The 27,499-nt window shown below is 38.1% G+C and overlaps 2 protein-coding genes across 2 annotated transcripts; both read left to right on the top strand.

Annotated features, from left to right (window-relative positions):
• LOC146383371 (uncharacterized) lies at nucleotides 1–8,441 on the top strand. The gene is made up of 2 exons (XM_084932564.1): nucleotides 1–137; nucleotides 5,417–8,441. Exons 1-2 carry the CDS (start codon nucleotides 1–3, stop codon nucleotides 8,154–8,156), a joined length of 2,877 nt encoding a protein of 958 aa, XP_084788690.1. The 3' UTR covers nucleotides 8,157–8,441.
• A 5,418-nt stretch (nucleotides 8,442–13,859) lies between these two features.
• On the top strand, nucleotides 13,860–27,199 carry LOC146383370 (uncharacterized). Its single transcript, XM_084932563.1, has 6 exons — nucleotides 13,860–14,055; nucleotides 19,106–19,247; nucleotides 19,721–20,168; nucleotides 20,468–20,710; nucleotides 20,841–21,088; nucleotides 22,878–27,199. The coding sequence occupies exons 2-6, from the start codon at nucleotides 19,114–19,116 to the stop codon at nucleotides 25,261–25,263; spliced, it is 3,459 nt and encodes a 1,152-aa protein (XP_084788689.1). The 5' UTR covers nucleotides 13,860–14,055; nucleotides 19,106–19,113; the 3' UTR covers nucleotides 25,264–27,199.
• The last annotated feature ends 300 nt before the right edge of the window (nucleotides 27,200–27,499 follow it).

Below are 27,499 nucleotides of genomic sequence, written 5' to 3'. Positions count from 1 at the left end.
ATGTCCAGTGAGAGGAACCCAGAGGTGGTTGGCTGCGGCGCCTCCATCATGAAGAACGTCTGGGAGATCAGAATGCGAGAGTATGAACTGAAGATAAAGCTGGAGGAGGAACGGATACTGAAGAGCGCTCTGCCCTCGTAAGGGAATGCATGTGTATACGTGATTTGTTTGTTTGTTTATTTTACTATTTTACTAAGACCATTTTTGTTAGTTATTTGAGTCTAGAGCACAGTAAACTCTACCTTCTAACAGCCCTAAAGTATAAGAGTGTTACAGAACTTACTGTCTTAATCTCTCAGAATATTAGTTACTTCTGATAAAGCAGAACAAGTCATTTTGATGTGTAAGTCTTACAGAGGTGAGGTGATTTCTATATGACTTATTTGCACTTCCATTTTTTCATTTGGCTTATGTCCAATTCAGTAACATGAGCCGAAGTCTTAAAATGGTTTAAACTAGATTTTTACTAACTTCTAACATTTTTTATTTCTCTAAATATGAGCTTTGCTGTCACAGTGTACATGTTTTTGCACCAGCACTTTCTTTCAGTGACACCTAGATTCTCTTCATCTCTAATACCCAAGAAAATCCAGAGTTCTGGTGAAAGTAATGGGGAGAGAAGAAAAGTTTAATAGATGATAATGCTGAAAGACTGACAAATTATTGAAATTAAAAGTGTTTCTTATGCCTAAAATTTGCTTTCATAAAATGAACATAAAATATCAGGGATGATAATAATAAAAATAATAAAAAGGTAGAAATTATGGTGTCCTACAAGTAGAATTTGATCCATCATGAGACTAAAAGGTTAACAGTTAACCCTGATATCAGAGCTAAGAGAGGAGGTACATGCGCTAGAATGCCTTGGATGTCATGACACTTTAGGTAGCTCAGGCAGCTGAACTGATTTATTGGGACGTGTAATGAATACCTGAAAAAAGGGACACAAATTACAGCTGGCCCTCAAAACTGAAAGAGAGAAGATCAGAGTGAAGTTACCGTACATTAAACATAAAAATTAAGACACTTTAAACCACAAAAAAGTACAGAGGTTTCTTAATTTCCTGAACCAGGAAAATCAGATTCTGTTCTATTTCTGTCTAGGAATTTCCCTCTCTCGCTATATTCATTAAAGTGCATTTGAATTCAGTGTTTAGCAGTAGTTAGTAGAGACAGCACGATACCACTTTTTATGTCCGATACCGATATCATAAATTTGGATATTTGCCGATACCGATATGAATCCGATATAGTGTATTTTAATCAATAAAACTTTGTTTTTAATATCTTGCTGCTTTTTGTATAAGTTCATACTCAAGTTAAAACCCAAAACACTAAAGCTATTCTGTTATACCTGTATGCAAACAATACACTGCACCCAAAATATTTCATAGTTCAGCAACACTGATCAATCTAATAAACTTAAACCTACTCCATCCTCCCTATTCTGGTATTTTAAAGAGTAAGCAACCTAACTAATAGGGTTGCAAACTCCCAGCAAAAAAATAAAAAATAGGGAACCACCCTCCACCTCATGATGCTTAATCAACGTAATCAACTTTAATTTGATGCAGTGTGGGGGGAAAAAATGCACAGAAATCAGTTATTTTTCAAGAATAATTAAATAGATTCAACATCTTTCTTCAACAGAATTGCAGACTGCACAGATGGTTGCTTCCCAAAGGAAAAAGTACTATAGCTTACTAGGGTATATTAGACTTAACAGTTACTATATACAGTAATGGACTTCTATACATTTTACATCAGATTAAAACTTTGGGTGTAAGATTCGGATAATTATTTATTAAAATCTAGACATTTTAAATGAGAATAAGAAAGAAAAGTATGTCTTTGTGCCCCCTTTTCCCTGTTCATGCCCTATCGGCCCCCCTGGCTAAACTTAGCTAGATCCGCCCCTGCACAGTTACCAGCCGTCAGCTACATAGAAAAAGATCCTGGTGTAGAAAGTAATCTTAAATAACTTCTAACAACAGCTTAAGCTTAAACGTGCTGCTGTTGTTCAGCCGCTGGTTTCCTCTTTCTGGCGCGAAGTGGGCAATAAACAAACAAGAGAGACAGACTCGCGACAGAAAAGCCGATCAGCTGATCATTGACAGGGCTGGACTGGGACAAAAAATCGGCCCGGGCATTTTGACTAAAGACCGGCCCACCATGTATTATAGGAAAAACCATAAAGCCTTTGAATGAAAACAAACGCTGTTGTCACAGTGATGTACACTGTCTTGTTGGTATATGTATCAATCTAATAAACTTAAACCTACACCATCCTCCCTATTCTGGTATTCTGAACAGTACCCGAAAGTAGACTGCTTGGTCGAGTTAACCTCCTGAACTATCTACAACACATGGTGAAAACCTGAAATTAAGACAGAGGAGACTAGAGGTGAGACATGATCATTACTGATTATTGATGACAGATTTAGATATATTTTCATAAACCATTCATTTGCCACATCAATAAACAGCATGGCAGGGCAAAATATTTTTTCTAACATGGCAACCTTTAAAAAGTGAAAGGAGATAGAAAGACAGGTGAGAAAGAATAAAACTTAATTGACTTTTTGATGGCATTTTACACACAGTACTGGTACAGTATCTAGAAAATGTGGGAAAATACTGGCATCATATACAGTACTTACTTCTGAAGAAATTATGATGGGACCCTAAAAAAATTACTATGTACAATAATGGATTTCTATACATTTTACATCAGATGAAAACATTTGTTGTAAGATTCGGATAATTATTTATTAAAAGCAAGACATTTTAAATGAGAATAAGAAAGAAAAGTATTTCTTTGTGCCCCCCTTTCCGTGTTAATGCCCTACCTGTGCCCCTGGCAACACTTTGCTAGACCCGCCCCTGCACAGTTACCAGCTGTCAGCTACATAAAAAAGCATCCTGGTGTTAGTTGTCTCTCAGAAACAGTTCATAACTTCCCTTCAACTCATTCATGTCACCTAAAAGGTAAACCTGTTTCTCCATCACCTGTTCAGCTCTGATGATTCAGTAAGGACATCTCCTGGTTTCATCTTCATGTTTCCCTCTCACCACATATCCAAACCGATATCATGACCAGCAGCTTTTACAGCTGTGGCTCCAGCAAACATCAGCTGATACTAGAAATTAATATTAAATAAATTCTAAAAACAGCTGATCAAGCTTAAACGTGCTGCTGTTGTTTAGCGCAACATCCGCTGGTTTCTTCTTTCTGGCGCAAAGTGGGCGATAAACAAACAAGAGAGAAAAGCCGATCAGCTGATCATTGATCAGTTTTCATGATTGAAGTAAGAAACAGGAGAGGGAGGGGGGAGAATGAGAGAAGAAGAGGCAGCTGTGCAGCAAAGACACAGAATAACTCCAGCTTTGTGTCTTTTTCATTGTAGCTAAAGTCCGGGACAAACTGTTCCAATACGAAACGAATAATATTTTCTCTGAATACGAGATGATTCTGATTTTTATGGGATGGTTGGAAACTCTAATAACTAACCTCACAAATAAAATAAGATAAAACAAGTTCAACATCAATAATATCATAGCACCCACCCAGTAGTATATAAACTCTGTCATGCTAGCCAGTACGCAGCACGAGTTATTGTAACTGACTGTAAAAAGTCAGCATAACGAAAATAAACTCCACCTAAACTTGGTTTATATCTGACCCAGATAGACTGCAGTCATAACTTCTTACCTGAAGTTCAGTTCACCGCGAGAGAAGAGGCAGTCGCTCCATATATCGGTTGTTAAGCTTAACGTGGGAATGCTTTACAAACATTCAGAGATGAACTTACACACTTGCTTTACTTCTCTCTGGGATCACTTCCTCGGAGATGAAATGCCGGATTGCTAGCCAGGCTACAAATACACACAGCCGTTCTATCACGTGACGCATACAGCTCCAACGTGCTATGGTTATGAGCCGAGTTACGCAAGTTTTGTGAGGTGCTTTTTTGATATTTAATGGATCGGATTACATTTTTTATTTCCCTCCGATATCCGATCCAGTAATTTACGTCAGTATCGGACCGATCCCGATACGTAGTATTGGGATCGGTCCATCTCTAGTAGTTAGATCTAATATTCTTATAAAACGAATACCTTAAATTCAAAAGCCAAGTTGTGACTGTAATTTCAACACTCTTTGAGAAGCATAGGGCTTCAGCAGTTTCATGTCATGTTGGGGCATTCTCTTTTTCACTTTTTCTTATGGATTGCAATTAAACAATTTTTCGAGTGACATTTGACTGGTTGCACTGACAGGTTCAGATTAGAGTTGAATATCGGGAGCTTGGTTTTAACGTAGCTCTAGATCTCCAGACAGGTCGCAGGATTGTGAAGGCTTGCTGAGCTTTCTTGATACTGGCTGTGCCCTTCTCTGTATCTCTTGAAATGCTTATTTTTCTCTTCATGTAAGGTGAATTCATTCGTATTTTCCATTGCCTGTCCATCAACCCAATAGCTCCTCTTGTTTGCTGTAGATTTCCAGGACTTTATTGTTCTAATGGATGATTTTAAGGTGCAAGCACAGTAAATTCTCTCTGAACCCATCAACTTTAAGACGTGCAAGGTCATCTGTAAAGTCATGGTCCTCCTGCCTGCTAGGCAGCATGATGATATCATAGAATCAGTGTAGGTAAAATGATATAGATGGAAATATAGACAAAAATCTTCAGGACCCTAAGATAATCCTGTGTGTTAATTTTAGTTTCTTGTCTCCTGATTATGTAAGATTTTCCAATAAGTTTCCAAATAAAGACAGGCTTTGTATATTACAGTAAGACTCCATAAGCAGGACAATGTAAAAGAACATAAACATGAAATAAATTATGGTGAACTGATTCATAATGAGTTTTTGTAAAAACCACTGCAGAAGTTTTTAAACTGGATTTCACTAGCCGGGTCCGTGTCCTGAAATTCTGATACTTAATCTCCAATTAAAGGTGGTTAAAATTATCTGGTTGTCAAGATGAGCATTACATGAAGTTCCAGCCTTCAGTCTCCTGTTAAAAAAACAAAACAAAAGTCAATTATTCCTGCATTTATGTCCATGTTTATGTAGTTGGAAAAAGTTGAGTGGGGCTAATAACATTCTGTCCTGAACAAATTAGTGCTTGATCAAAACAATTTGTCAGAAAAGTCCTAATTTTAATAACTGTAAAAATCACAAACATGAAGTGCTCTTTATTCTAATTTCAAAATCAGCTTTCTTTTACTGATTTAGACTTTTACCTGAAAGTTGAAATATGAATAACGTTAGTTGTATCACATGATAATCACTTTAGGCTGTAAAAATGCAAGTGCAAGAACAACATAATCATCATTGGCTTATTGTTTACATTAAAGTGTGATGATTGTTATAGGTTATGCATTTTTTCTTCTATGTGTGTTTCTACAGAATTAACCAGGACTGGGCAAATCGTATGGTTTCTAAAGTGGTAGGATACAAAGGGGTGCAAAGGAAAATTAAACCACCTGAGGCTCAGATAGACAACAATATCTGGAAGAGCAAACAGCCCCAGCTTCCTCGTATTCTTCCTCATGTCACATGCTCAGGTCCACTCAGCAGACCAAGAAGCCACAGCAAAGGCCTCTCTACTGCAGTTCCCAACCTTAAAGACAAAAGGGGTCAGGACAAAAAAATAAATAGGCTGCAATTACTCATGTTCATAACTCAAACTCAACCTTCCACTTTGGTGTGGGGGAAGTCATGGCAGTACAACAAATCCTTGCGATCACCAACAGAGAGTGCCATAGACTGGGGCCAGTGCTGGATGTTTGCAACCCAGCAACCTTGCTCTGAAACTGGGAAACCTTGGTCAAATGAGCCAAATGTGATGGATCCACAGAACCTTAATGTCTGGATAAAACCTGACAATAGGAAGATGGATTCACAGCAGCTAAATTTGAGTCTTCCCATTGAAGATTGGCAGATGTCCTGGAAAAAATCTGATCCATGCAGCAAAGAAGATACAAATGGAGAGAATATCCCCAAATCTGGATTTTTTACATTGCTGCTTGAGACTGAGCACCACGATGAAGTCTTGCACTCATCAGAATGGAGTGAGTCATGGAGATCAACCAAGTCAGCAAGTCAGCAGGATCCAATCAGTGTTCCAGGTGATGGTATATTGAATGAGTGTGTTGCTAGGAAGCAAGACAGCAATCAAGAGATAAGCTCCAAGTGGGAAGAATGTTGGAGGCTTGTAAACCACCATAGCTACAACAAATCTGAGGTGTCTCAACACAAAAAATCTCAGAGTCCAGAGTGGGCAAACTCATGGCGAGTAGCTATGGTGGTTGTTAACAAGTCTCAGAATTCAAATCCTACTTTGAAAAAAGATGATGACTTTAATGACCACAACCAACAGAAAGAGCCCTGTTTCCACAAAATCATGCCTATGTCACATGACCATAATGACAACCATCTATACTTGCAGCATTGCAAAGAATTTAATGGAGTCTCTGAGTGGAGCAAGTCATGGCAGGTGACCAAAAACAACTCAGAACCATGTGAGGAAATAAAGAAAGTCCTTAAGACTTTGCCACCAATGGCAGAACCTGCTTTGGAGTCTCAGTTGTTGGACAACAACCCTAAGGTGTATTTTTCAACTTCAGAAGAAGCAGTTTTACAGTATGAGCAACTGAAACACAACATAATATATCAGCCAAAGAGCGAATTCAGCCAGTCTAGGTTATTTCTTCTGAAATATTTAGAAAACAATTTGCCTTGCTCAGAACTGAGGGACTCTTGGAGGACAATCAAGCATAGAATGAGGTTGGAGAGAAGAAGACTGAGGATAAACCTACCCAGCTCTTTCAAAGATTCACAAAAGGGGGGTTATATGAAGCCAGCTGGTGCAGAGTGGAATGACTCATGGAAGTTTACATGCCAGCCCTTGTACCAAGTGCTTGACCTGTGGCAGCAGGGTTGGTCCACCCCAGCTCAAAACCGTGTAGCTCGAGCAAAGTACCAGAGCCACATTGTACTTGTGGAATTCCCTAGTAGTGAGGGAACTAGGGAGTGGAGCTTGAAGGAATCGTGGAAGTTCTCAAGACACCAGAATCGATCAGAACCTGGACAGGAAAAGGTGCAAATCCACCAAGGAAATTGTACTTCTCACAATCCTGACAAATCATGGACACAAGGGAGACATGTCACTGCAATTTCAGACTGGGAGACATCCTGGATGGTCTCAGAGACTCAGTTGCATCATGATAAACCCTCCTTAACTCAGTGGAGAGAAGCCTGGAAGTGGTCGATGTACCACACACACTGGACTGAATCAATGCGTAGAGAGAACTGGGTGAACGAATCATTGGAAATCGAACCCCTAAAGGGGAAGACTTCCATGCAGAGAATCAAAGCAAAAATGAGCTGGTCTTTTGACAGCCAGATTTTCAGGGAAAGATACCATGAGAAAGATTGGAGCCCTTCATGGAAAGCTGCATCTCTTTTCAGTCATCAGCCAAGTTATTTTGAATCTTCAGAAATAAGTAGGCAAAGCATAAGCAACACTATTCAACAGCAACATGCCAGTGCAAGTGAGCATGGATGCAAGTGGGGAAAGTCATTCAGACTTGCCAACCCAATGCCACAAGTGGAAAAATCCTGGCGGGAGTCCCCTTCTAACCATTGTCAGTATACAGTCGAATGGTCAAGAGAAAAGAAAATACAAAATGACATCAGAAACATGTGTGACAACAATACACCAAACTACAGCCTTTGGAGAAACTCCCATGAGTTCCTGCAGAGTGCCAAGGTGCATAACAAAGAGAAAAGAAAGCTAAAGGGAACCAATGACCCAAGGGTCATCATAACAAAAACAGCCAAAACAAGAAGGCATTTGTACTCCAACAATGACAAGGACAAACAATTAGAAAAGAAGTGGGCAGGATGCCACCTCTTGTGCAAAACCCAACCATGTTCAAGGAAAGGTAGCTCAGGAAAAAAGCTAAATCCTGAGGATAAAACCAATGAACGGTTCCCTGAAGAGTGGGAAGAATCTTGGAGATTCTTGGTTAGGCCTGATAGTTTGAAAAAGCAAATGTCCTTCAAGTCGCTGTCAGGTTGGAATGATTCCTGGAAGTTCCTAGTTCCACCATACAAACCTCTCAATGGCCCAAAAGCAAAATAGGTAGAACATGACTATGTAGTTCATCAGATTTGTGAATCTCTGTCTTTCAGATTATATGCAAACCCTTTACTAACAAGCTAATGGCTAGCTAATCTTTGGTAAACTAATTTTTTAAATTGGCCTCTAGAAAGAAATGTTCACATTTTTCCCTTTTTGTATAAAGATCTTCACAACAAAAATACTAAAAATAAATTATGAGTTATAGTATTGTCAGTTTCACAACGAGAGGAAGGGACTCTGGGTCTTTTTCACAACCAGCTTAAAAGGGCTGGACAAAATGTTTGATTGGCATAGCACACTTTTTCCAATCATTAGGACACAAAGACAAAGGTTAATTTTAGCATTTGCAAGGATGTGCCTTTTTTTTTTTTTAATTAAGTCAACGGCTAAAAGTCTTGTTAAAGTGTGCTATAGCATTCCCCTAACATATTCTGGCTACTGTAAGAGCTGATCCAATTAATTTCTGGTATGCACAATCAAAGCTAGTATTTATGATTGAGGAAAAACAGAGTAAGTGAAGTAGTACGTGAAGTTTGAATTGTTGAGGAAAGAATTGTAGTGGCTGGACAAAGTTACATGAAAGTGCTTGGTAGTGTTTATGAAAGTGAATATTATGTCAAACAATGTATTTCAACTGAAGGAGTAAAAAATTAGTCTCATGAATTTCTGCGCAGTGGTATGAAAACTACTATAATTATAAATATCATGTTCACTTGTACGTTAGTAGCTAAAAGGAACTTCAAATCTGGTTTCAGACATTAAATGTTTGTGCATCACAGTTTCATATTTCCTTCACTAAATTCCCTGCATTCATTGTTGTTATAGGACATAACATTTACATTTAATACTGATATTGGTGCACATTAAATAAAAGAATGTTTGTTTTGATTACAATCCTGTATCTTGGCTGGAAGGGCAGTGCTAAATATATGGTCAGTTTTAAAATGCATAGTCTTCACACTTTGGTCCAAGTTGGAACAATCAGAAAAAGCCATACCATAAAATTGGACCCTTAAGTCACTCTTGTATCTGTATTTCAGCTCATTTGGTTCAAACCAAGGGGGAAAATGATTTACTGGTTCTTTACGCATTTTGCTGATTATTTTCTTAATAGCAATTGATATTTGAGAAGTAAAGCTTTGTAGTTAAAATTAAGAGCGACACTGTTTCTATTTTAAAAATAACCTGCTTTAAATAATAGGTCAGATGCATAAGTCACTCATGTGAGACCTCTTGAGTCCCAAGGAGACAGAAAATCTGGATGTTTAGGAAATACATGTTTTGGAAATATATAAGCTGATAATAGCATCTGCTGAGGCAGGTCACTTATAAGACTGCCATGCTTATAAAAGAAATAGGCTCACTGAGAACACCTAGTGGACAGGATCAACATGACAGAAGTTTAGAGTTTTAATGCTGTCAGACACATTTATTGTTTCCCCTGATTAAAAATATATAAGCATGAAAATATAAATTTGTTGCTATTATTACATTGAGGGTATTATGTTCTTTGTTTTGAGGGTTGTTGTGTTGTTTTTGAATTATGTACCTGTACTACAATAAAGATGATACAGCAATAAATAAAGTTATGATTGTTCTTGCTAGTGGTTGTCTTGATATATTTCTTGAGACTACTTTTCTGTAACAAACTCTATCATTCAAGGATTACTTTGGTGATAAAACTTGAAGACTGTTATAATAATTTAATGAGATTATAGTCAGAATTAGTAATTTCATAATAATATCTCAATACCAACATAAAAATGGTTAAACTAGACAAAATTATCTGCAGCACAATCAACACTAGCAGCTAATTTTCTTGCTCTCTCACCAACAAACAGTTCACCGTCACAGATTATATTGTAATCTTTGTCGTTATTGGTAAAAACAGGTAGCTGTTTGCAGAGAGTACATTTCTAAAATCCCCTTTTATTACCTGCTAAAAACTTGGGTATGTCCTTCACAAGTTGGTAAAATCACAGAGAGACAGAAAAGAGAGATAATGGGACTAAACTGTGATGGTGTCACTGTCAATATGTGAGACGGAGGCTGAAGAACACATAAAGAGACACCGGGTTACACTACAGTGACATTGTACCTTTTTTGAAGTGACTGAAATGGTGTCATTAAGTGATGACTTGATTGAACTGGTCTCTACATGTTAATCTTGTCTAGTCCAAACACAACCAGTTACTGATGGGGTGAGTGTTTTTCCAATACAGAACCATGACAGATTCGGCCTGCATTCCGTATATGCATGAAAGGTGCAATCATTAAATGATTGAAATGGTTACACTTCTGGATGCACCACAGAAATAACAGTTGACCCAGAAAACTGAGACACAAGACTGGATTATGCGCCTAAACAGGTCAGGTGGAAGAGGTACCGTTTGGACCCTTGTTATAATAAATGTGCATGTTTCAGCAGGAAGAAGATTTAGAAACCATTTGGTTCAGGATTGGTTCACACTTGCACACAGCTGTCATGTTTGTGTACGTATCTGACCTGTTTAGGTAACTGTCAGGTGTACAGATTTATTTTCTGCTTTATTACAGTTTGTGGAAACATTACTGTTCTCTGTATGCTGCTGGTAAGTAACAAATGTCTTCAGACTTTCTTATTGGTTGGCTTATATATATACTACACTGGCAATCCACTCATCTGCCTTGACAAACATATGAACTTAAGTGACATCTCATTTTCAATCCATAGGCTTTAATATGTTGGTCGAAGGCTCCACAAGGTTTAGTGTTTATGGGAATTTGGGATTATTTTTCCAGAAGTGAGCTGAGGTCTGACACTGATATTGGATGTAAAGACCTGGAATGGCTTGCGGTCTCTGCTCTGTCTACCTCTGTCTCTGCCCCCTCCACCAAACATTTACATTTGGCACAAAAGCCATAAAGAGCCCATTCCATGAAGCTCTCTAAACACCATTATTGTGATAATCTGAAGGCCACATGGGGTTTGGATCTGTAGTGATTGACTCTGCAGAAAGTAGTGACCTCTGTGCTATCCCCATCAGCATCGACTGACCCCACTCTGTGGTATTACGTGGTTTCATTCTTACACAGATGTTTGTAGAAACAGTCTGCATACCTAGCTGCTTAATTCTATACACCTGTACTGAAGTGATTGGAACATCTCAATTCAATAATTTGAACAGGTGAGTTAATACTTTTAACAATATAGAGTAAAACACATTTAAAGAATTTGTTGCATTTGTTGCCAGGTCAGACTTGAAAGAATATTTTTAGTAACAAGGACTTTTAGTACACTGATACAAAGATGAAATTAATAAAATTAGTTAACGTCGTATTAATTAAATGACACCACAGAGTGTTGTTTCTCTTTTGATGATCTCTTCAAAACCTGGCAAAAAACTTATGAGTGGGAAAAAATACACGTGTAACCACCCACATGTTCTGCCATTTTGTTATTTGATAAACTAACACAATAAAACAGCAGTAATCTTAGCAAACAACTTCATTAAAGAAACATTTGATTTGAATCAAGAAATACTGTACATAGACAGCAGTTATAACTTAGTGAAGACTCCTTCAAATTAAATCAGTTTTTATTGTAGAAATCGTGATAAAGCCTGTTTGTCTGGTCATCAGTTTGTGTTGCCCTGCTGTAGTTTTCTGTCATCAGCAGCAGGATGATCTGAGGATCCCATTACAGGTGGAGCGGACTCCTGCTGCTGTCTGACCTCACTGAAACCTGACCTGAGAGCAGCAGCAATACCTGGTCTGTAACTTCAGTATGTATAGAGAGTTCAGTAAGATGTGTAGGAAGTATATGGTCACATGAGCAGCCCAGCAAACAAGTCATTGGACAGTTCTGGTGATGCCATCAGTCTTTATATGTCAACAGTGTATTTTGTTGAGTCACACTACACGGCACTGAGCCTTGCAGCCTTATTTCGGTCATCTCAGGTGGCCTTGAAGTATAAATAGTTGTTTACGAACCTTTATTAGTCTAAACAGCAGGAAGTTTCCCATAAATAATGAAGAAATGAGATGTTGTGCACTCTATAATGCTTTCAACAAGTTAATAACTAGAAATGTGGTAACATCACTAGAAATAAATCACACAGGGCTGTAAACAAACAGACAGTTTATCCAGATCATTTAAACCACTAAATCTAGAGGTGACACAAAAGGTGAGGTGGGTGGACAACGTCAACAAATAAAGCCCCATCAGAGTATATGTTAAATATTGAAACCTCCCAAATATTTCACAGGAATTGACCTCATAAACCATAAAAGGTGAATGTAGACACTATTAAGTCACCCATCCACCTTGGAAAGCCCAGGTTTTCATGGCCAAAGGTCATGAAGGAAAACTGTTTATTCCCAAACTGGTTGGTGAGACAGGGTGGAGGGAGAGGTCATTGCTAGGTGACCTCTCATTGCTAGTCACAGTGGTATACAGCACATTACCTAAAACCTTGCAGTTGGTTTGGCTGCTAGCAAACTTGTCTCTAAACATTTGGCAGCTACTGTACAGGCAGTACTGAAAGTATGAAAACACGCACCGAAAATGAAAAATGTAAAAAAAAAAATGTATGAAACACTGGATCTTTTGAAATGTGTTGACTGAGTGCTGACAGTAGCAAGGCACATCTTTTATTTTGAAGATCATGTTCTGTTTCTGGTTTGCTACAGGTGACTGTAGCAATTTAGTACCGATCACAAGGATGTTTTTGGTGACATATCCTCTTTATGATTTATTCTGTCTGGCAAGGGCCAGGAACTACTCACCAACCAGCTAGGAAGAGTAAATTTTTCTCAGTTGACCGGTGGTTTCCAGATGGTTACCTACCAGTCTGTGGCATTTGCATAGATATGACAATCATTTAAAGCAGTCACACCCTTACTTTTAGGCCTGACCAAGTTAACTCAAGCATGAGTTGTGAAAAGTTATGTCACTTCACTGTTGTTATGAAGCAGGAAGCACTCCACAGAAACCTTTTTTTATCAGGTTGTAAACTTTCATTAGTCTGCGTATTTCTGTTGTAAAGCTGAACATTTTAATGTGGGACCCTTGGTGAAACTCCTGTATTGCCTTTATTTTTTAGTTGCAGCCAACAAACTGCTATTGTGGAGGAAACTGGAATGTTTTCCCACTTAGCAGCTTTTAAATTAATTGGGTAATGGCACAGTCTCCTTTAGCTTTCATGCCCACAAACTTGACACTTTTTTTAAAGCTAGAACCAATTTTGTAAACCAGGACAGTTTCACTTCCAAGTACTCCAACTGTCAGGAAGACAGTTAACCCAGCTTTTCCCACGGGAACCTGGATGCCTGCAATCTGATATGGAGAGGTGTTTCAGACTCTTTGTACTGATTGGCTGATTGCCAGGCGGCGTGAGAAATCTCTGGAGGAGTAAATGTGCATGTTACAGCTGTTAAAGATTCAAAAACCATTTGGTTTCTGATTGGTTAACACTTGCAAACAGCTGTCCTGTTTGTCTGTGCAGCTGCACCTGTTAATTAAAAATCCATTTCGATTGTGCACAATTCACGTCACTTCTCTGTATTTCTATGCAGCCGGCTGCTCCTGTCCTGTTTCTCGTTGCCTCACCCTGAAACTAAATTTAGAGCTCTGGATCTGTTAGCGTATGATGTAAAAATAGCAAAGAAGGGAAGCCTTCTCACCACAGAGCAGAGACATGGGACACACTGAGTGTACGCTGGTAAAAGTTAAAAGCAGAAACGAACTGAAAACAGAGAGAGAGTAAGACAGGAACCACTGAAGCTGCTGTAAAGTGTAGAGACAGACAGGCGCAGACACTGACAGTCAGTAGTGAACACAAACTGTGGTCCACTTTAATGCAGAGTTACATGTAAGAGGGGATTTAAATAAAACAACTGAGACACAGAAAGACTTCAGGTAAGTTGGGATTGTTATTTTTAATTTTACATTTATTGAACTTCCTGTATATTGTAATGAATTAGTTACTCATATAATTCATTTCAATTAGATTGTTGAAGAAAAAATACTACAGATACTGAATGAAGAAAGCTACATTACATGTCTGTGTGCATCTGTAAGCTAGGGCTAGACTATAACACAGAGGCTCAAGGCTCAAATACTGCTAGAAGCATAAAACACTTTTATCTTGGACATGCCAGTGGTCAAGTTGCACTGTGGGTAATGTAGGCTCCCAGGGTTAACTGCTTGGACTGTCAAGTCTTACAATAACAAAAGTATTACATTAATAAAAGCAAAACTTAAAAGACATTTTTAACCCTCTCAGGTCTACATCACCATTGGTGATGACCCAAACCTGAACTCTAATCCTGGGCAGTCAGATTATGTAATTAAAGCTTGTTTTTTATGAATTTCTTCTCTCAGGTTTCATCAATTAGGGATCAAGAAGAACAACCATTTTCACAAACATTAAAAACTTTTCCAGAATAGTCTGTTTACCTTTCTCCAAATGTGGGACAGGATTAGCACCTGATGACTTAGACCTTAGAGAAATAATTTCCACCCACTAACAGACAAACTGTAATAAATGCATTATTTGAAAGACCTTATTTGAGCATATTTGACATATGCTCAAATTAAAAACCCAACATTATCTGTTAATAAGTTAATGTTCCTGAATGCAAAAAGTAACAAAAGGCAACTTTGGTCAGACGTTGATCTAATCTTTACAATAACGACTAAAATTAAGATTTGAATCCTCTCAAGCCCAGGAGCTCTGATTGTCAGTCCAAGCTTTATTCTTATTTCCTTTTTTGCTTTTCTAACTTTTCTGATTCCTGTACTTTACTTCAATAAAGCAACATCTTTCATCAGGTACAGAATATGAGAGAAGTTTGCCTTCAGGGCTTTTGAAGACATTGTGAAAGTGTTTATTAGCACCACTAAAAAGCATGTGTCATGGTGCTATGGTTTTGTGTTTTTGAACTTGGATTCTTTTTTAATGAACTTAAGTTTTGGTTTGTTTGGTTAGTGTTTGGATTTTTGGTTTCTTTTGATCTCTTTTGTGAGTTTTAATTGATGTGACATTAAGTCTTTGTTTCCATTTTTTACTTTATGATTATTATAGTGCTGAGTTTAAGTTATTGTCATATCTTTTCTTCTGATTTATGTACTGAGCAATTGTAGTACTGTGTTAATACCTTTTTCCCCCGGTGTTCTTTTCTCACTGACATGTCTGTGTTAGTTCTCTGTTGGTTATTTCCTGTTTTACTTTGAAAGTCCTTTATGTGCCATGTGTCATTTTTATTTCCTGTCTAGCTTTCCCTGTTTCCCTGATTCTCTTCGCCTGTTGATGGTTGCTTTTTTTATGCTCCCTCCTGTTTCTTGTGGTGTAATTAGTCCACCATTCATGTTTAGTCCATTTTTTTGTCTTTGCTGATTCGCTGTTTTAGGTTCTCTCTTGTGCTGTACTTTTCACAATTCGGTGTGATTTTCTGTGTTTCTGAATTTCTGTATCATTATCCTTTAGACTTAGTTTATATTTAACTTTTTTATCAGCCATTAAAGCTCCCTTTTTGTTACTTTGTCCTGCATTTGGGTCCTCATATCTGCACTGCACCAGTTGTGGCAGGATTACTTTACTAACCAAGCAATTTTGTTGACAAAACCTAAAAGTTCAACACAAAAGTTTAGTCAGGACAGGAGCACTCAGAAACCTGTGTGTTCTCATACCCCCGCATCCTCCAACCTACAAAGAAAAATGAAAACTGTTAACCACTTCCTCAGACTCCGAGGAGAGGACGGATAACAGTTTTAACTTTGTGTGTCAAAAATAAAGAGAGATATGCATCTTTAGCCTAGATAATCATAGCTGATACTTGCAATCTGTGGTATGTTTGGAAAGGTTTTATTTCATTTATATTTGTAACCCTTCCAGGCCTGTAGTCATTTCTTTTCTTGAGTTTATTGTCATTTGATTCTTGTTAAGTGTCCGATGGGGAAATCCTGAACACTGAGGTGGTGAAGGAGATGTGAGGTCATTTTCTAATTTTAGTTCATCATTAGTCTGTTAAGTATGCTTCATTTATTTACACAGACACTGCTAAGTCCAGAGTCAGTTTTCCAGGCAGACACAGATTAAAGTCGGGGACCTTTCTGAGTTCACTGTAACTCTGACTCTGGTTGTCCATATTATTGTAGTTTATCAAAGTATCATATACATATCCTGTGTATAATTTGACTGATTATTTCTAGAAAATTTTGAGAATCTTCATTTTATTTAAATAGTGAAAGCCTCTCTCTATTTTTGAATCATAATGAACTGAAGAGTACAAACCATTAACTGACAGCAACGGCATTAACATATACACATTTTCAGATTAAAATGAACAAACTGACATTATTATTATGTTTAAATGACACAGAATCTCCATCTTTCCTGAATCAGTGCTGTGATGTTTTGTTGTTGTCGCTCCTTGAAGAAGAGCTGAGTTTAATTTTAGAGCATAAGTGGTGGTCTGGTGTCACAGTTACATGAGCCAGTATTCAACAAGACGCTGCACTGAGAACTGGACCAAAGCTGGGCTCATAACTGTGTTGAACTATCGGTATGTATCTAAGAGGAGACAAGGTGGTGATTACTTTTTAAGTACCAATTTAAAGTGTTGGAACAGTTTCATATCGAATACCGTTTCTGAATTCAATACGGAATGAAAGTATGTTTATCTAGATAAGCTCAGTGGTGTATTAGTAACTTAATTTACTGATTACTCAAAACTGGAAACATATTTTGAAAAGCCATACAGAGAAAACAAGGACACAAACAATGGACATTTGGTGTGTTGTGTTTATAGGCTGCAAATGTTGTGCTACATTTCTGTGTTGTATTGTGTTTGTGTAATGTGGGAATTGTGATGATCTTCTGAATAGGTTCACTACTTCAAAGTTTAGTCTATGTCTTTGAAATTATTGCAGTATAACTTGGGAAAACAGTAAAGTGTCAAATTAATCAGTCAAACTGAAAAACCAAACTAAACTTCAAGGAATACAGTCAAGGTAGACAATATGACATCTGAACTAAGAAATAAAAACCTGGAAAGGATATTTTAATAATTAGTTTTAATAATAAATGTTGTAATGAATAACCAAATGATGCTCCATGGTGCAGTTGTTAACATATTTACCTTACACTCCAAAGATCTCCATTTTGAGACCAGATAGAAATCTGTGTCTCAGTATCTCGCAAGACCCCACAAGAAAGTTAATAAAAATAATCTATGTAAAATGTTTCATTTTGAGGCGCATTGTTCCAAGAATGTGCAGCATACATTGAATTTTTTTTTCCTGCAATCTTGAATAACTAATGATACTTAAAGTCAGAAGTAGCCCATGATGTACTTTAGGAAGAAGTAAAAGAATCAACAGATCTCTGGTGATTCTTTACCAGCACACCAAAAAAAGCCCCATTTTAAACACAGGTGCCTTTGCAAGAGACAAAACCTTTTAAGGAACTCAATTTCCTGCATCAGTTTCCAGTGGATGAATCAGGGTCTAAATGAGGAATACAGACATCCAATTCCAGTCTGGCATGTACGCATTCTTCCTACCACTGTCGCATTATTGTTATTATTAAATCCTTTATAGTCTCATTGAAATTTAGATCTATTTTTAGAGACGTGTACAACAAACGTGTCCAAATATTGAGACAAACAGCTACACTGATCACAAATCAAGAAAAACATATGCAAGAGTAGTTGCAGATAGACAAATATAACCTTTTAAAATGTTCCAGTTGAATCACAGAATGCAGTTTCATAGTTTTTTGTAGCTCATTACATTTATTGGCTGCAAATTATTTCCAGTTTTTCCAAGTTCAGTGTGAACAGCAAGTACAGCTAATGTTAAATGTCCTGTGACCTGATGCTGTAAGTACTCACTTTAAATTCAAACAAGAAGTAGAGGTCTTCTATTTGCTAGGAAGCATTGTCACACTTTTTCCATATAACATACAGAGGAGTAAGAAAATACCTGTGATGAGTCATAATGTACTTCTACAAATAATATCTTGATGCATGCTCAGTCATCCAGGTAAGTAAATCCCAAAAGGTTGATTCTGCTAATCTGGACGTAACATTTTCAGTAGGAGAAACATTTCATCACTCATCCAAATGACTTTTTCCATCTCAGCTGACTCCCACTGAATGAACAACCTCCCAGCCCACTGTTCATTCAGTGGGCTGGTTTCAGTTATTGAGCAAATGTACTGTTTATAAGGTTTGGGAAACCTGCAGTCAGCTGAGACTGAAGAAGTCATTTGGATGAGTGACTAAACGTTTCTCCCACTGAACACGCTACGTTCAGATGAACAGAATAAAAAAAAAATCTACCTTTTGGGTTCTACAGATATAGAAACATGCATGCCTGCAGCATCTCCACAATCAAGCACAGACAAAACTGTTGATTGTACAATCATCAAGTTGTTCACGAGAAACAAGATTTGTTTCTAAACAAAAAATCCAATCTTCATCTTTTTTTTCATAATTTTTCTTGAAAGATATTCCACTTTTTTTCCCCTCATGGCAGGTCTGCCACAAACGTCATTTTAAATCAACAAATGGAATTTTTTTTTACTCCACACTCATGGGAGTCATACTTTTGATTGTTGTCGTCAGTATTAGGGTTTTCTTTGGCTATGAGTTTTGACCAAAGACCAGGCTGCTTCAACTTAGCTGAGGGTTTGCCTGACATGGACCAAATAACAGATACATTGTAGCATATGGACCACATTTGGCTCACAAAGTTGCTGAAACCACTGTCAAGCCTATAGTTCACAAGTTTTGGGTTACGTTTGGTCTATTCAACATTTTTTCCACTGCTGTAGCTGACCGGGCCTTAAGAATTTGAGATTGGATCCTAATGTTTCCGTCATTTGGGGAAAAAAAACTCTAAAGGCTTCTTATGGTTGTTTTATCATTATTATTATTATTATTATTATTTCTACATCTCTCAGGTAACAAGATGTTGTCTACAAAGGGGGAGCAGAGAACATTCAGCAATGGTCGTCTGAGAGACCAGTGGGAGAAGAGAGCCCAGAGCATCGCCGACGACAACAAAAAAGAGGAACAATGGAAGCAGAAAAGTTCCACCAATCTGTGAGAATAAACCTTTTTTTTGTATAATGTAAAGAAAATGTTGAAAATTTGAAAATACAGCTATAAAGATTTTCAGATTTTTATCTTATAATTTATTTCCCAATTTATCATCACATTATTCTACCGATTCCTGAATCACCTCCAACATTCAAAGACAACAGTAAAATCAAACTTTAATGTCAACAGATAACTGGGCCAAAAGTAATAACTTAAATCAGCTCAAACTTGTTTATGGAGCTTGGGCTGACTTGAAAAGACGCAGAAGTTTGTTTCTGGTTAAACATTTTTACAAAGTAAGTTTTACATAAAATACATTTTAATTTTGACAAATCATTTAATTAATAATTTGAGACCAGCCTGTAATCGCCAGCCAGGAGGTTTGTTGCTTGGTCCACAGCTGATGAATGTTTCTGTACCTAAGATTCTGTATTCATATACACTGATCCAGCGTGTTTTTTTGTTTTAATCTGCAGGCTTTTCTCAAAATGGAACTATCACTGGCTGGTTGCTAATGGAGACAAGATGAAAGATGGCATAAGTGAGTTTAGGAGGGTCACAAGTGGTGCAGCTGAAGCAGAAAAAAACAAGCCCAGAATTCGATTCAAAGTTGTCCCTCCTCCTCCCAAACCCAAAGCTGACCCTCCTCCTCCACCACCTCCTCCGAGAAGATCAACGTCACCCAGACTTCGAAGGCAAAAGCGCAAAGTAGAGGTTGATGCATTTCGAATTTGCTGGAAGGACTCCTGGATGAGCTTGAAGCCACCAAAGTATCTTTTTCTGAAAGCCCAAGAGTTGCAAACCAGAATTTTAGGGTTCACAACCATAGAGCTAACTAAGAACAGCAAGTACAAAGCAAAGGGGAGCGGACTGAAGGGTGAATGGATGTTTCCTGCTCATAAGTGGAATCAATCCTGGAAACAGGTACAAACACTAAAATATAATATTGCCTGCAGTTTTTGAGGTCTGGGATATATTTTGGGTACAGTCCTGACTACACGACATAGCTTGATAGAAGGAACTTACAAGGTGCCATACATGTAAAAGTGCCTAAAACACCCAAACAAGGTCAGAAGAAAAATGAACAAAACAAATCTTTAAATATCCTTCAAGGGACAAGTCAGTCACCTGATCTAAATCAAACAGAGTTTGCTGTTCAGTTAACAACCTGTTCAGATTTTGTAGATAACTTTGCAGTGTTGTCTTATTTTTCTTGTTTCCAGGTGAAGAGTCCAGGCCAGGTGGAGCTTTCTGAGGCAAAACAGTTTCACTGGGATATTCTATTTCAAAGAGAGAACGTTTGTAAGGTTGCGATAGAAACGTATTCTCTTCCTGTTTGGGCTGGTACCTGGAAGATCATGAACTTTCCCTTCAGGCAGGAGAAAAAGGACTGGGATCATATCTGGACTGACTACCAACAAAACCTAACCAACAACTTTGATCAAATACAACAGCTAGAGGAGGAGGTGGGGATCATTACAATGACTGTTGTATTGTTGATTTCTGCTCTTTATGGTTTGGCCAGATGCTACATGAGCACTGAATCAGATAAACACTTATTAATATTTGTATTACCACTCTTGAATCATCAAACAGGATGAACCCTTTGACTGGGAGGATTCATGGAAAATGTCTGGAGCAGAATTTGAAACAAACGACTTCACAGATGATGAGACGCTAAGTGAGAGTTCCTTCAGTGCGGACGCTGAAGTTATGATGACTATAACTGATGTGTGCGTACCAGGATGGAGCAAATCCTGGCTACTGTCAGCAGCTCCTCCAGAGGAAGGTGAAGAACGGCAGAAAAGCTGGAGCACTTGCTGGGGATATAAGCAACAGCTCAGGTGAGTTACCACTGTGTTCTGCAACTGATGCTAAATATAAAAAGGCTATATTTGTAATAAGATTCATGAAGACTTGTTATCTTGCGTTATGATAAGACAACTTGATAGTTTGTAAAACTCCACAAAAAACACAGACCTTCAAACAGGCACATTTTTCTACACCTGATGCTTTCTGGCTAACATTCACACGCTGATGAATGCATCAAAGAGCAACTTGGGGTTCAGTTTCTTGCCCAAGGCAAGCAGACTGGAGTAGCCAGGGATCAAACCACCAATCTTCCAGTTAGTAGAGGGCCTGCTCTACCTCTTGCTCTACCTAGGTTTGAAAGCTTTTGTTCACTAATAAATTAAATGGTCATCTAAAAACAATTTTGCATTTACTCAGGTTATCTTTGTCAACTATCACAATTTCTCAAACAGGCAAAAACAAATAAGCAAACAAACAAATAAACAATAAGGTGGCAAATACTTTTTCACAACAGCATTCGTACAGAAAAGCTAGACACCCAAACTGTCACGGTTCTGGGTCAGTTTGACCCAGTATTTTGAGTTATGTTTTGGTGTGTTTTTGCATTTTGGATTCTTTTCTTATTGTGGTGCTTTTGATGATGATGATGATGATTATTATTATGAATCTATGTTTCAGTTATTCTTGTTTAGGGATTAATTCTTAGGTTTTGTGTTCTCATGTTGTTTAGTTCAGTGTCTAGTCTGTCTCTCAGTGTCATGTCTGCGTCTTTGTTTAGTGGTTTCTTGCTTCCTGTTTTATTGTGAAGTCTATGCCTCATGTGAGTGTGTTCAATTTACCTCCCTTGTCTCGTCTCGTTAATTACTCCCAGCTGTGTCCCCCACCTGTCTGTAATCTCCCTGTGTTTCTCTGAGTGTTTAAGTCGTGTTTTCTGTCATTGTAGTGGCTGGTCCGTCTGTGTATCCACCATGCTTCATCTGTGTGTTTTCCCTGCTGTCCGTCGTCATTTACCTCTGCTCATCCTGGTTTGTGTTCAGTAGTTTAGTTGTTCTCAGTTTAAATAGTTTTCAGTCCTGTTTGCTGTTTCTCCATTTGCATTTTGTGTTCAATAAACCACCTCACCTTCACTACTGCCTGCAATTGGATCCTCCTTTATTATTTCCCCACGGCTCACTCCACTCGCCGTGACACAAACAGAAACAAAACAGCTACAAAACCCCTCTGACTGTTGTGGAGTTGCATGTCTTTCTTGGTTGTTTTTGTGATCTCCCCAAAGATGGACCTGATGAGCAAATCAGCTCACATGTCTTCAGATTCAATTTAGTTCAGTTCAATTTTATTTATATAGCGCCAAATCACAAAATCAGTCCCCTCAAGACCTTACAATAATACATGCAGAGAAAAACCCAACAATCATCAGCACTTTGGCAACAGTGAGAAGGAAAAACTCCCTTTTAAATGGAAGAAATCTCCGGCAGAACCAGGCTCAGGGAGGGGCGGCCATCTGCCGCGACCAGTTGGGGAAGGAAGACAGGATAAATGACATGCTGTGGACGAGAGCTGGAGATTAATAACAACTATGAATCAGTGCAGAGAGGTCTATTAACACATAATGAGTGAGAAAGGTGAATGCATCATAGGAATCCCCCAGCAGCATCCCCCTTTTGCAGCATAACAAAGGGAGGATTCAGGGTCACCTGATCCAGGCCTAACTGATTCAGCCCTAGCCTGAATCACACATGGTTTACTATTTCTACTGTTATATTTCTATGAAAAGTTCTTCTTCATGTCCATTTAACCAAACCGTGATTTCATCCACAGGTGGTGCAAAGCTTCTGTGAACTCCAATCATCAACACAGTGCCATGCTGGAGAGAAAACGCAAAGCTACAAACTTCCTCCTCACATCAGAGTTGGACGAGGAGATGACAGACACCACTGAGTGGATGGAGGCCTGGAAGGCTCCAAGAGGATGGTTTAAGGTAGAGGAGGAGGAAACAGAGGAGGAGGAGGAAGCAGAGGAAATATATGCCAAAGGGGAGGAGAAGGATGAAGGAGTGAATAATGAGGACGGAGATATGAATGAGGAAGAGGAGGATGGAAATCTGGATGGTGTGGAGGAGGATGAAGGAGTTGAAGAGGAGGAAGCTTTCAATAAAAATAATGTGGACAAAAAACTAGAGAAGGAGAGAAAAATAGAAATAGTTATAGAAAAGAAAGAAAAAGCCCTTAACAAGAAGGCTGAAGATGATGAGGATGATGAGGAAGAAGATGAAGGAGTGGATGAAAATGAGGAGGAGGAGGAAGAGGAAGAAGAGTATGAAGATACTGACAACAAGAAGGAGGGCGAGGAAGAAGACAATGAAGAGGAACAGGATGAAGATGGTGGAAGTGAGGATGGAAACAAAAAAGGCAATCAAAAAGATGACAATGAAACAGATAACGATGAGGAGGAGAAAGAAGAGGAGGAGGTGGAGGAAGGGGATGAAAAAACTGAGGTAGAGAAGCAGGAAAAAGACAACACAAATGAAAATGATGAGGGTGAAGTAGAAGAGGAAGAGCAGGACAGTGAATTGAATGAAGATGAAAAGGATGACAAAGTGGAAAAGCTGAATGAGGAAGGCACAGACGAAGAAGAGGAAGTGAATGCAGAAATAAAGGAAGAAGAGGAGGAGGAAGACATAGAAGATGAGGAAGAGGAGAACAAGAATGGCATAAATGAGGAGAAAGGAAACCATGATGGTGGTAGGGATGAAGATGCAGAGGTAGATGAGGAAGACGAGGAAGATGAAGATTATAATAACAATGAGGATGAAACAAATGTATGTGAAAAAGAAAAATACAAAGAGATGGACAAGAAAGATAAAGGTGGAGAAGAAGAAAAAGAAGAAAAAGAAGAGGAAGAAGAAGAAGAAGCAAAAGAAGAAGAAGACAAAGAAGAAGAAGAATCAAAAGAAGAAGAAGACAAAGAAGAAGAAGAATCAAAAGAAGGAGAGGAAGAAGAAGAAGCAAAAGAAAAAGAAGAAGATGAAGATGAAGAAGAAGCAAAAGAAGGAGAGGAAGAAGAAGAAAAAGAAGAAGAGGAAGAAGAAGAAGCAAAAGAAAAAGAAGCAGACAAAGAAGAAGAAGGAAAAGAAAAAGAAGAAGATGAAGAAGATGAAAAAGAAGAAGAAGCAAAAGAAGGAGAGGAAGAAGAAGAAAAAGAAGAAGCAGACGAAGAAGAAGAAGCAAAAGAAGGAGAGGAAGAAGAAGAAGAAAAAGAAGAAGCAGACGAAGAAGAAGAAGGAAAAGAAAAAGAAGAAGATGATGAAGAAGAAGAAGAAGAAGAAGAAGCAAAAGAAGGAGAGGAAGAAGAAGAAGAAGAAAAAGGAGAAGATGGTGGGGATGAAAAAAATGAAGCAGAAAGAAATAAGAGTAGTAGGGTTAATGTAGATAAGGAGGAAGATGAAAAAGATGAAGATGATGACAAAGCTGATGAAGATGAAGAAGAGGATGATGTGCAAAAGAATGAAGGCAATAAAGTAGATAGCGAGGATGAAGAAGAAGAGAAAGAAGAAGAGGATGAAGCAGACGACGACCAGGAGAGTGATGAGGATGGTAAAGACAGAGAGGAGAATGAAAATGTTGACGAGGAGGAAGGTGGTGTAATATTTGAGAAAGATGAAGAAGAAATTAAAGAGAATGACAAAAAAGCTGACCATCACAAGGATGAGGAAGAGAAGGAGGCTGGTGAGAAAGAAAATGAAGCAGAGGTTATAGTAGAGAAAAACACAGAAGAAGAAAAGAAGGTGAAGAAGTCACAGAAAAGAATGAAACATAAGCCCGATGTCCCGCTCCATCTGCAGTTCCACAAACTGAACGCCTGCTTTCCCTCCTGGAAGCAGTCATGGATGGTGGCAGTAGCTCACAGAGGAGGTTGTGATGCTGAGGATGAGGCTTACGAAGAGGGTGAGGAATCGGAGTTGAGAGCTTGGAAGGACTCATGGAGGATTTGTCGCTATAGAAAGCCAGATGATGATGACGTGGTGTGTTTCTCTATGGAGCACCGGAGTCAGCGGTATATGGGACTGACGCATGAAGAAGACGGCATGCCAAACAGTGAGTGGACTCTGAGCTGGAAAATGAACAAAGAAAAAGATGAAGATGCTGAAGAAGAAGAAGAAGAAGAAGAAGAAGAAGAAGAAGAAGAAGAAGAAGAAGAAAGTTAAAATTTTCTGAGAGGGGAAATTAGAAGTGCTGGGTATTATTTATACCTGATATGAACTAAATGTGCCAAAAGCTGGGATTGTCATGTCTTATTTCAGATGCTGACCAGAGATACTTTTAATCCAAACTTCTGTTCTGCATGTTTAGGTTTAGGCTAGCTACTGGAAAACTGCAAAAAGATATTTATTTCAACTGTTGATGCCGTCAACAACCTCACATGCCCAGAAGGAAGTTACTAATACAGTTAGCAACATGTCTGTGTTTACTTTAGGTCAGATTTGAAAACTACTGATGAGTCGTGATTTTTTTTTTCTTTCTTTACGCTTCTTATATAGTTTGGTGCTGTTTTGTGAGCCTTCTTGCTTGAGTGAATGTCAACAATGAAAAGTACAAAGTTAGCATGACAATTAACAGTAGCTATGCAAGCTAGCCAACTCTCAGTCGGTAAAAACAATAGCTTTTACATAAGCCCGGAAATCCACAGTTCATTATCAGTGGCTTTCAGCAAGAGTTCTCCAGGTTTTCTTAAGGTCTTTGAGAGTTTTTATTTTCAGTCATTTTCAGTCCATTCCTTTTCCTTCCCATTTTCAGAGAAATTATTTTTTGTTGTGTATTTGTTAAGCACGAGCCACTTAACACTGGCCACCTAACTCAATGGATAAAAGAGTGTAACCTATACATAACAACCGAGCAAAGAACCAGTTTTAAAGCATTATTTTACAAAGTTTTTTTGTTACAAAGACACATAATTTAATAAAACTCATGAAACAGTGTTTCTGCACAAAACAAACAACTATTAATGGAAAACTTGGCTTATATTGACATGGTGTGCAGCGTGTCCTTAACAACTTTGAGGAAACTGATCAAATGGAGGACAAAGAAGGTGCAGAAGATGAAAACAATATGTAACAGTATCTTTGTCCAGTGTCCTGCATCTGGCGTTTGATTCATCTCCTGTTTCCCAAAGTCCCATCAGAAATGGTCTCAGTGGAAAGGTGGCTGTCAAGAAGCCATTCATACAGAGGGGAGACAGGGAGAAAGGCTGAGAAGTGCCAAATTACACAAGTACTGGACTAAAAATGCACTTTTTAGTTAATAGTTGCATCATTTTCCTATTTAAGGAAATAAGTGTTGGCTCAAGACTTCAGCACAATACTGCATATTCTTGCCATGTAATGTTTGACTTGAGTGTCTTGGAGTGGTTGAAACAAAGATAAAGTGGTTGACAGCTTAAGAAGAATGTAGGAAAGGAGCCAAATGCCAGTTGGCCTCTTTACACTCAGCATTCGATGCTAACACTAATTTGATAAGTACACTCAGGGAGGATATCCTCCAGAAAGGCCAGCGTAAATTTCACAATTTAACTTTTAAAAGTTATCCAGATAAAAAGCGTAAAATGTTATGGGTTCTTCACTTGCTGATGCTCCAGAGCATCATTTGATTAAACTTTATAAAATCTTTGACACTAGAAATTTGATATTAAAAATGATAACATACAAGGAAGTGTCCTGCTATAAGAATACATATTATTATTTTCGCGTTTACAGTTATAGCTGCTTTTTCATCCTGTGTTACTAAATGTCTGCTAACTGCCTTCTACTGCTAGACTGTTTGTGCCATTACACACCAAAGCTCTGAGGGTGATAAAGATGTACAATTTACCCCACATCAAAACATAAAAATCAATAGCCAAGCAGTGAGCAGCTAATGGCTGTAATTGGTTAACACAATGTACTGACGGGGTAAAATATGAAGCACTTTAAGAGAGGTGACTGAGGTTTGTCTGATTTTTAAAGTAAGAAAATGTCATATTGGTGTTGTCTAGATGGAAGAGGCTGTGCAGAGATCAGTCTTAAACATTTATATGGTGATGTGCGTCTTTACTGCACTCTTTTATGATACAGTAAAGATCAAACTGCAACTTTTATTAAAGTTATAAACTGTGAATTTACAGAAAAAAACTGCGTGTTTGTTTTCACACAACTTATTCACACTTAATAGCACTACATAAGCACATTTTCAGTATTTTAGTTTCTTCCTGAGAGTGAGCGGTCAAGACTGATATCAGTCTGGTTCATGTGTACAGATCAAAATCTCTGTCTTTAGAAATTGAAATAAGTTTATCCAAAGTATTTTGAGAAATCATTAAAAGTAAAAAGAAAGAAAGAAAGAAAGAAAGAAAGAAAGAAAGAAAGAAAGAAAGAAAAGAAAAGAGAGACCCAAACTGAGTTTTAGTGT

This window comes from Perissodus microlepis, chromosome 7 (assembly GCF_051167445.1).
Source record: "Perissodus microlepis isolate ML-2025 ecotype Zambia chromosome 7, ASM5116744v1, whole genome shotgun sequence".
Taxonomy (NCBI): domain Eukaryota; kingdom Metazoa; phylum Chordata; class Actinopteri; order Cichliformes; family Cichlidae; genus Perissodus; species Perissodus microlepis.
Note: the sequence above shows the minus strand (reverse complement) of the source record. Positions and strands in the feature narration are given on the sequence as shown.

Coding starts and splice junctions, on each gene's coding strand:
- LOC146383371 (XM_084932564.1), top strand. CDS start 1: ATGTCCAGTGAGAGGAACCCAGAGGTGGTTGGCTGCGGCGCCTCCATC. Junction 138..5,416: donor CTGAAGAGCGCTCTGCCCTC/GTAAGGGAATGC, acceptor GTGTTTCTACAG/AATTAACCAGGACTGGGCAA.
- LOC146383370 (XM_084932563.1), top strand. CDS start 19,114: ATGTTGTCTACAAAGGGGGAGCAGAGAACATTCAGCAATGGTCGTCTG. Junction 19,248..19,720: donor CAGAAAAGTTCCACCAATCT/GTGAGAATAAAC, acceptor TTTAATCTGCAG/GCTTTTCTCAAAATGGAACT. Junction 20,169..20,467: donor GGAATCAATCCTGGAAACAG/GTACAAACACTA, acceptor TCTTGTTTCCAG/GTGAAGAGTCCAGGCCAGGT.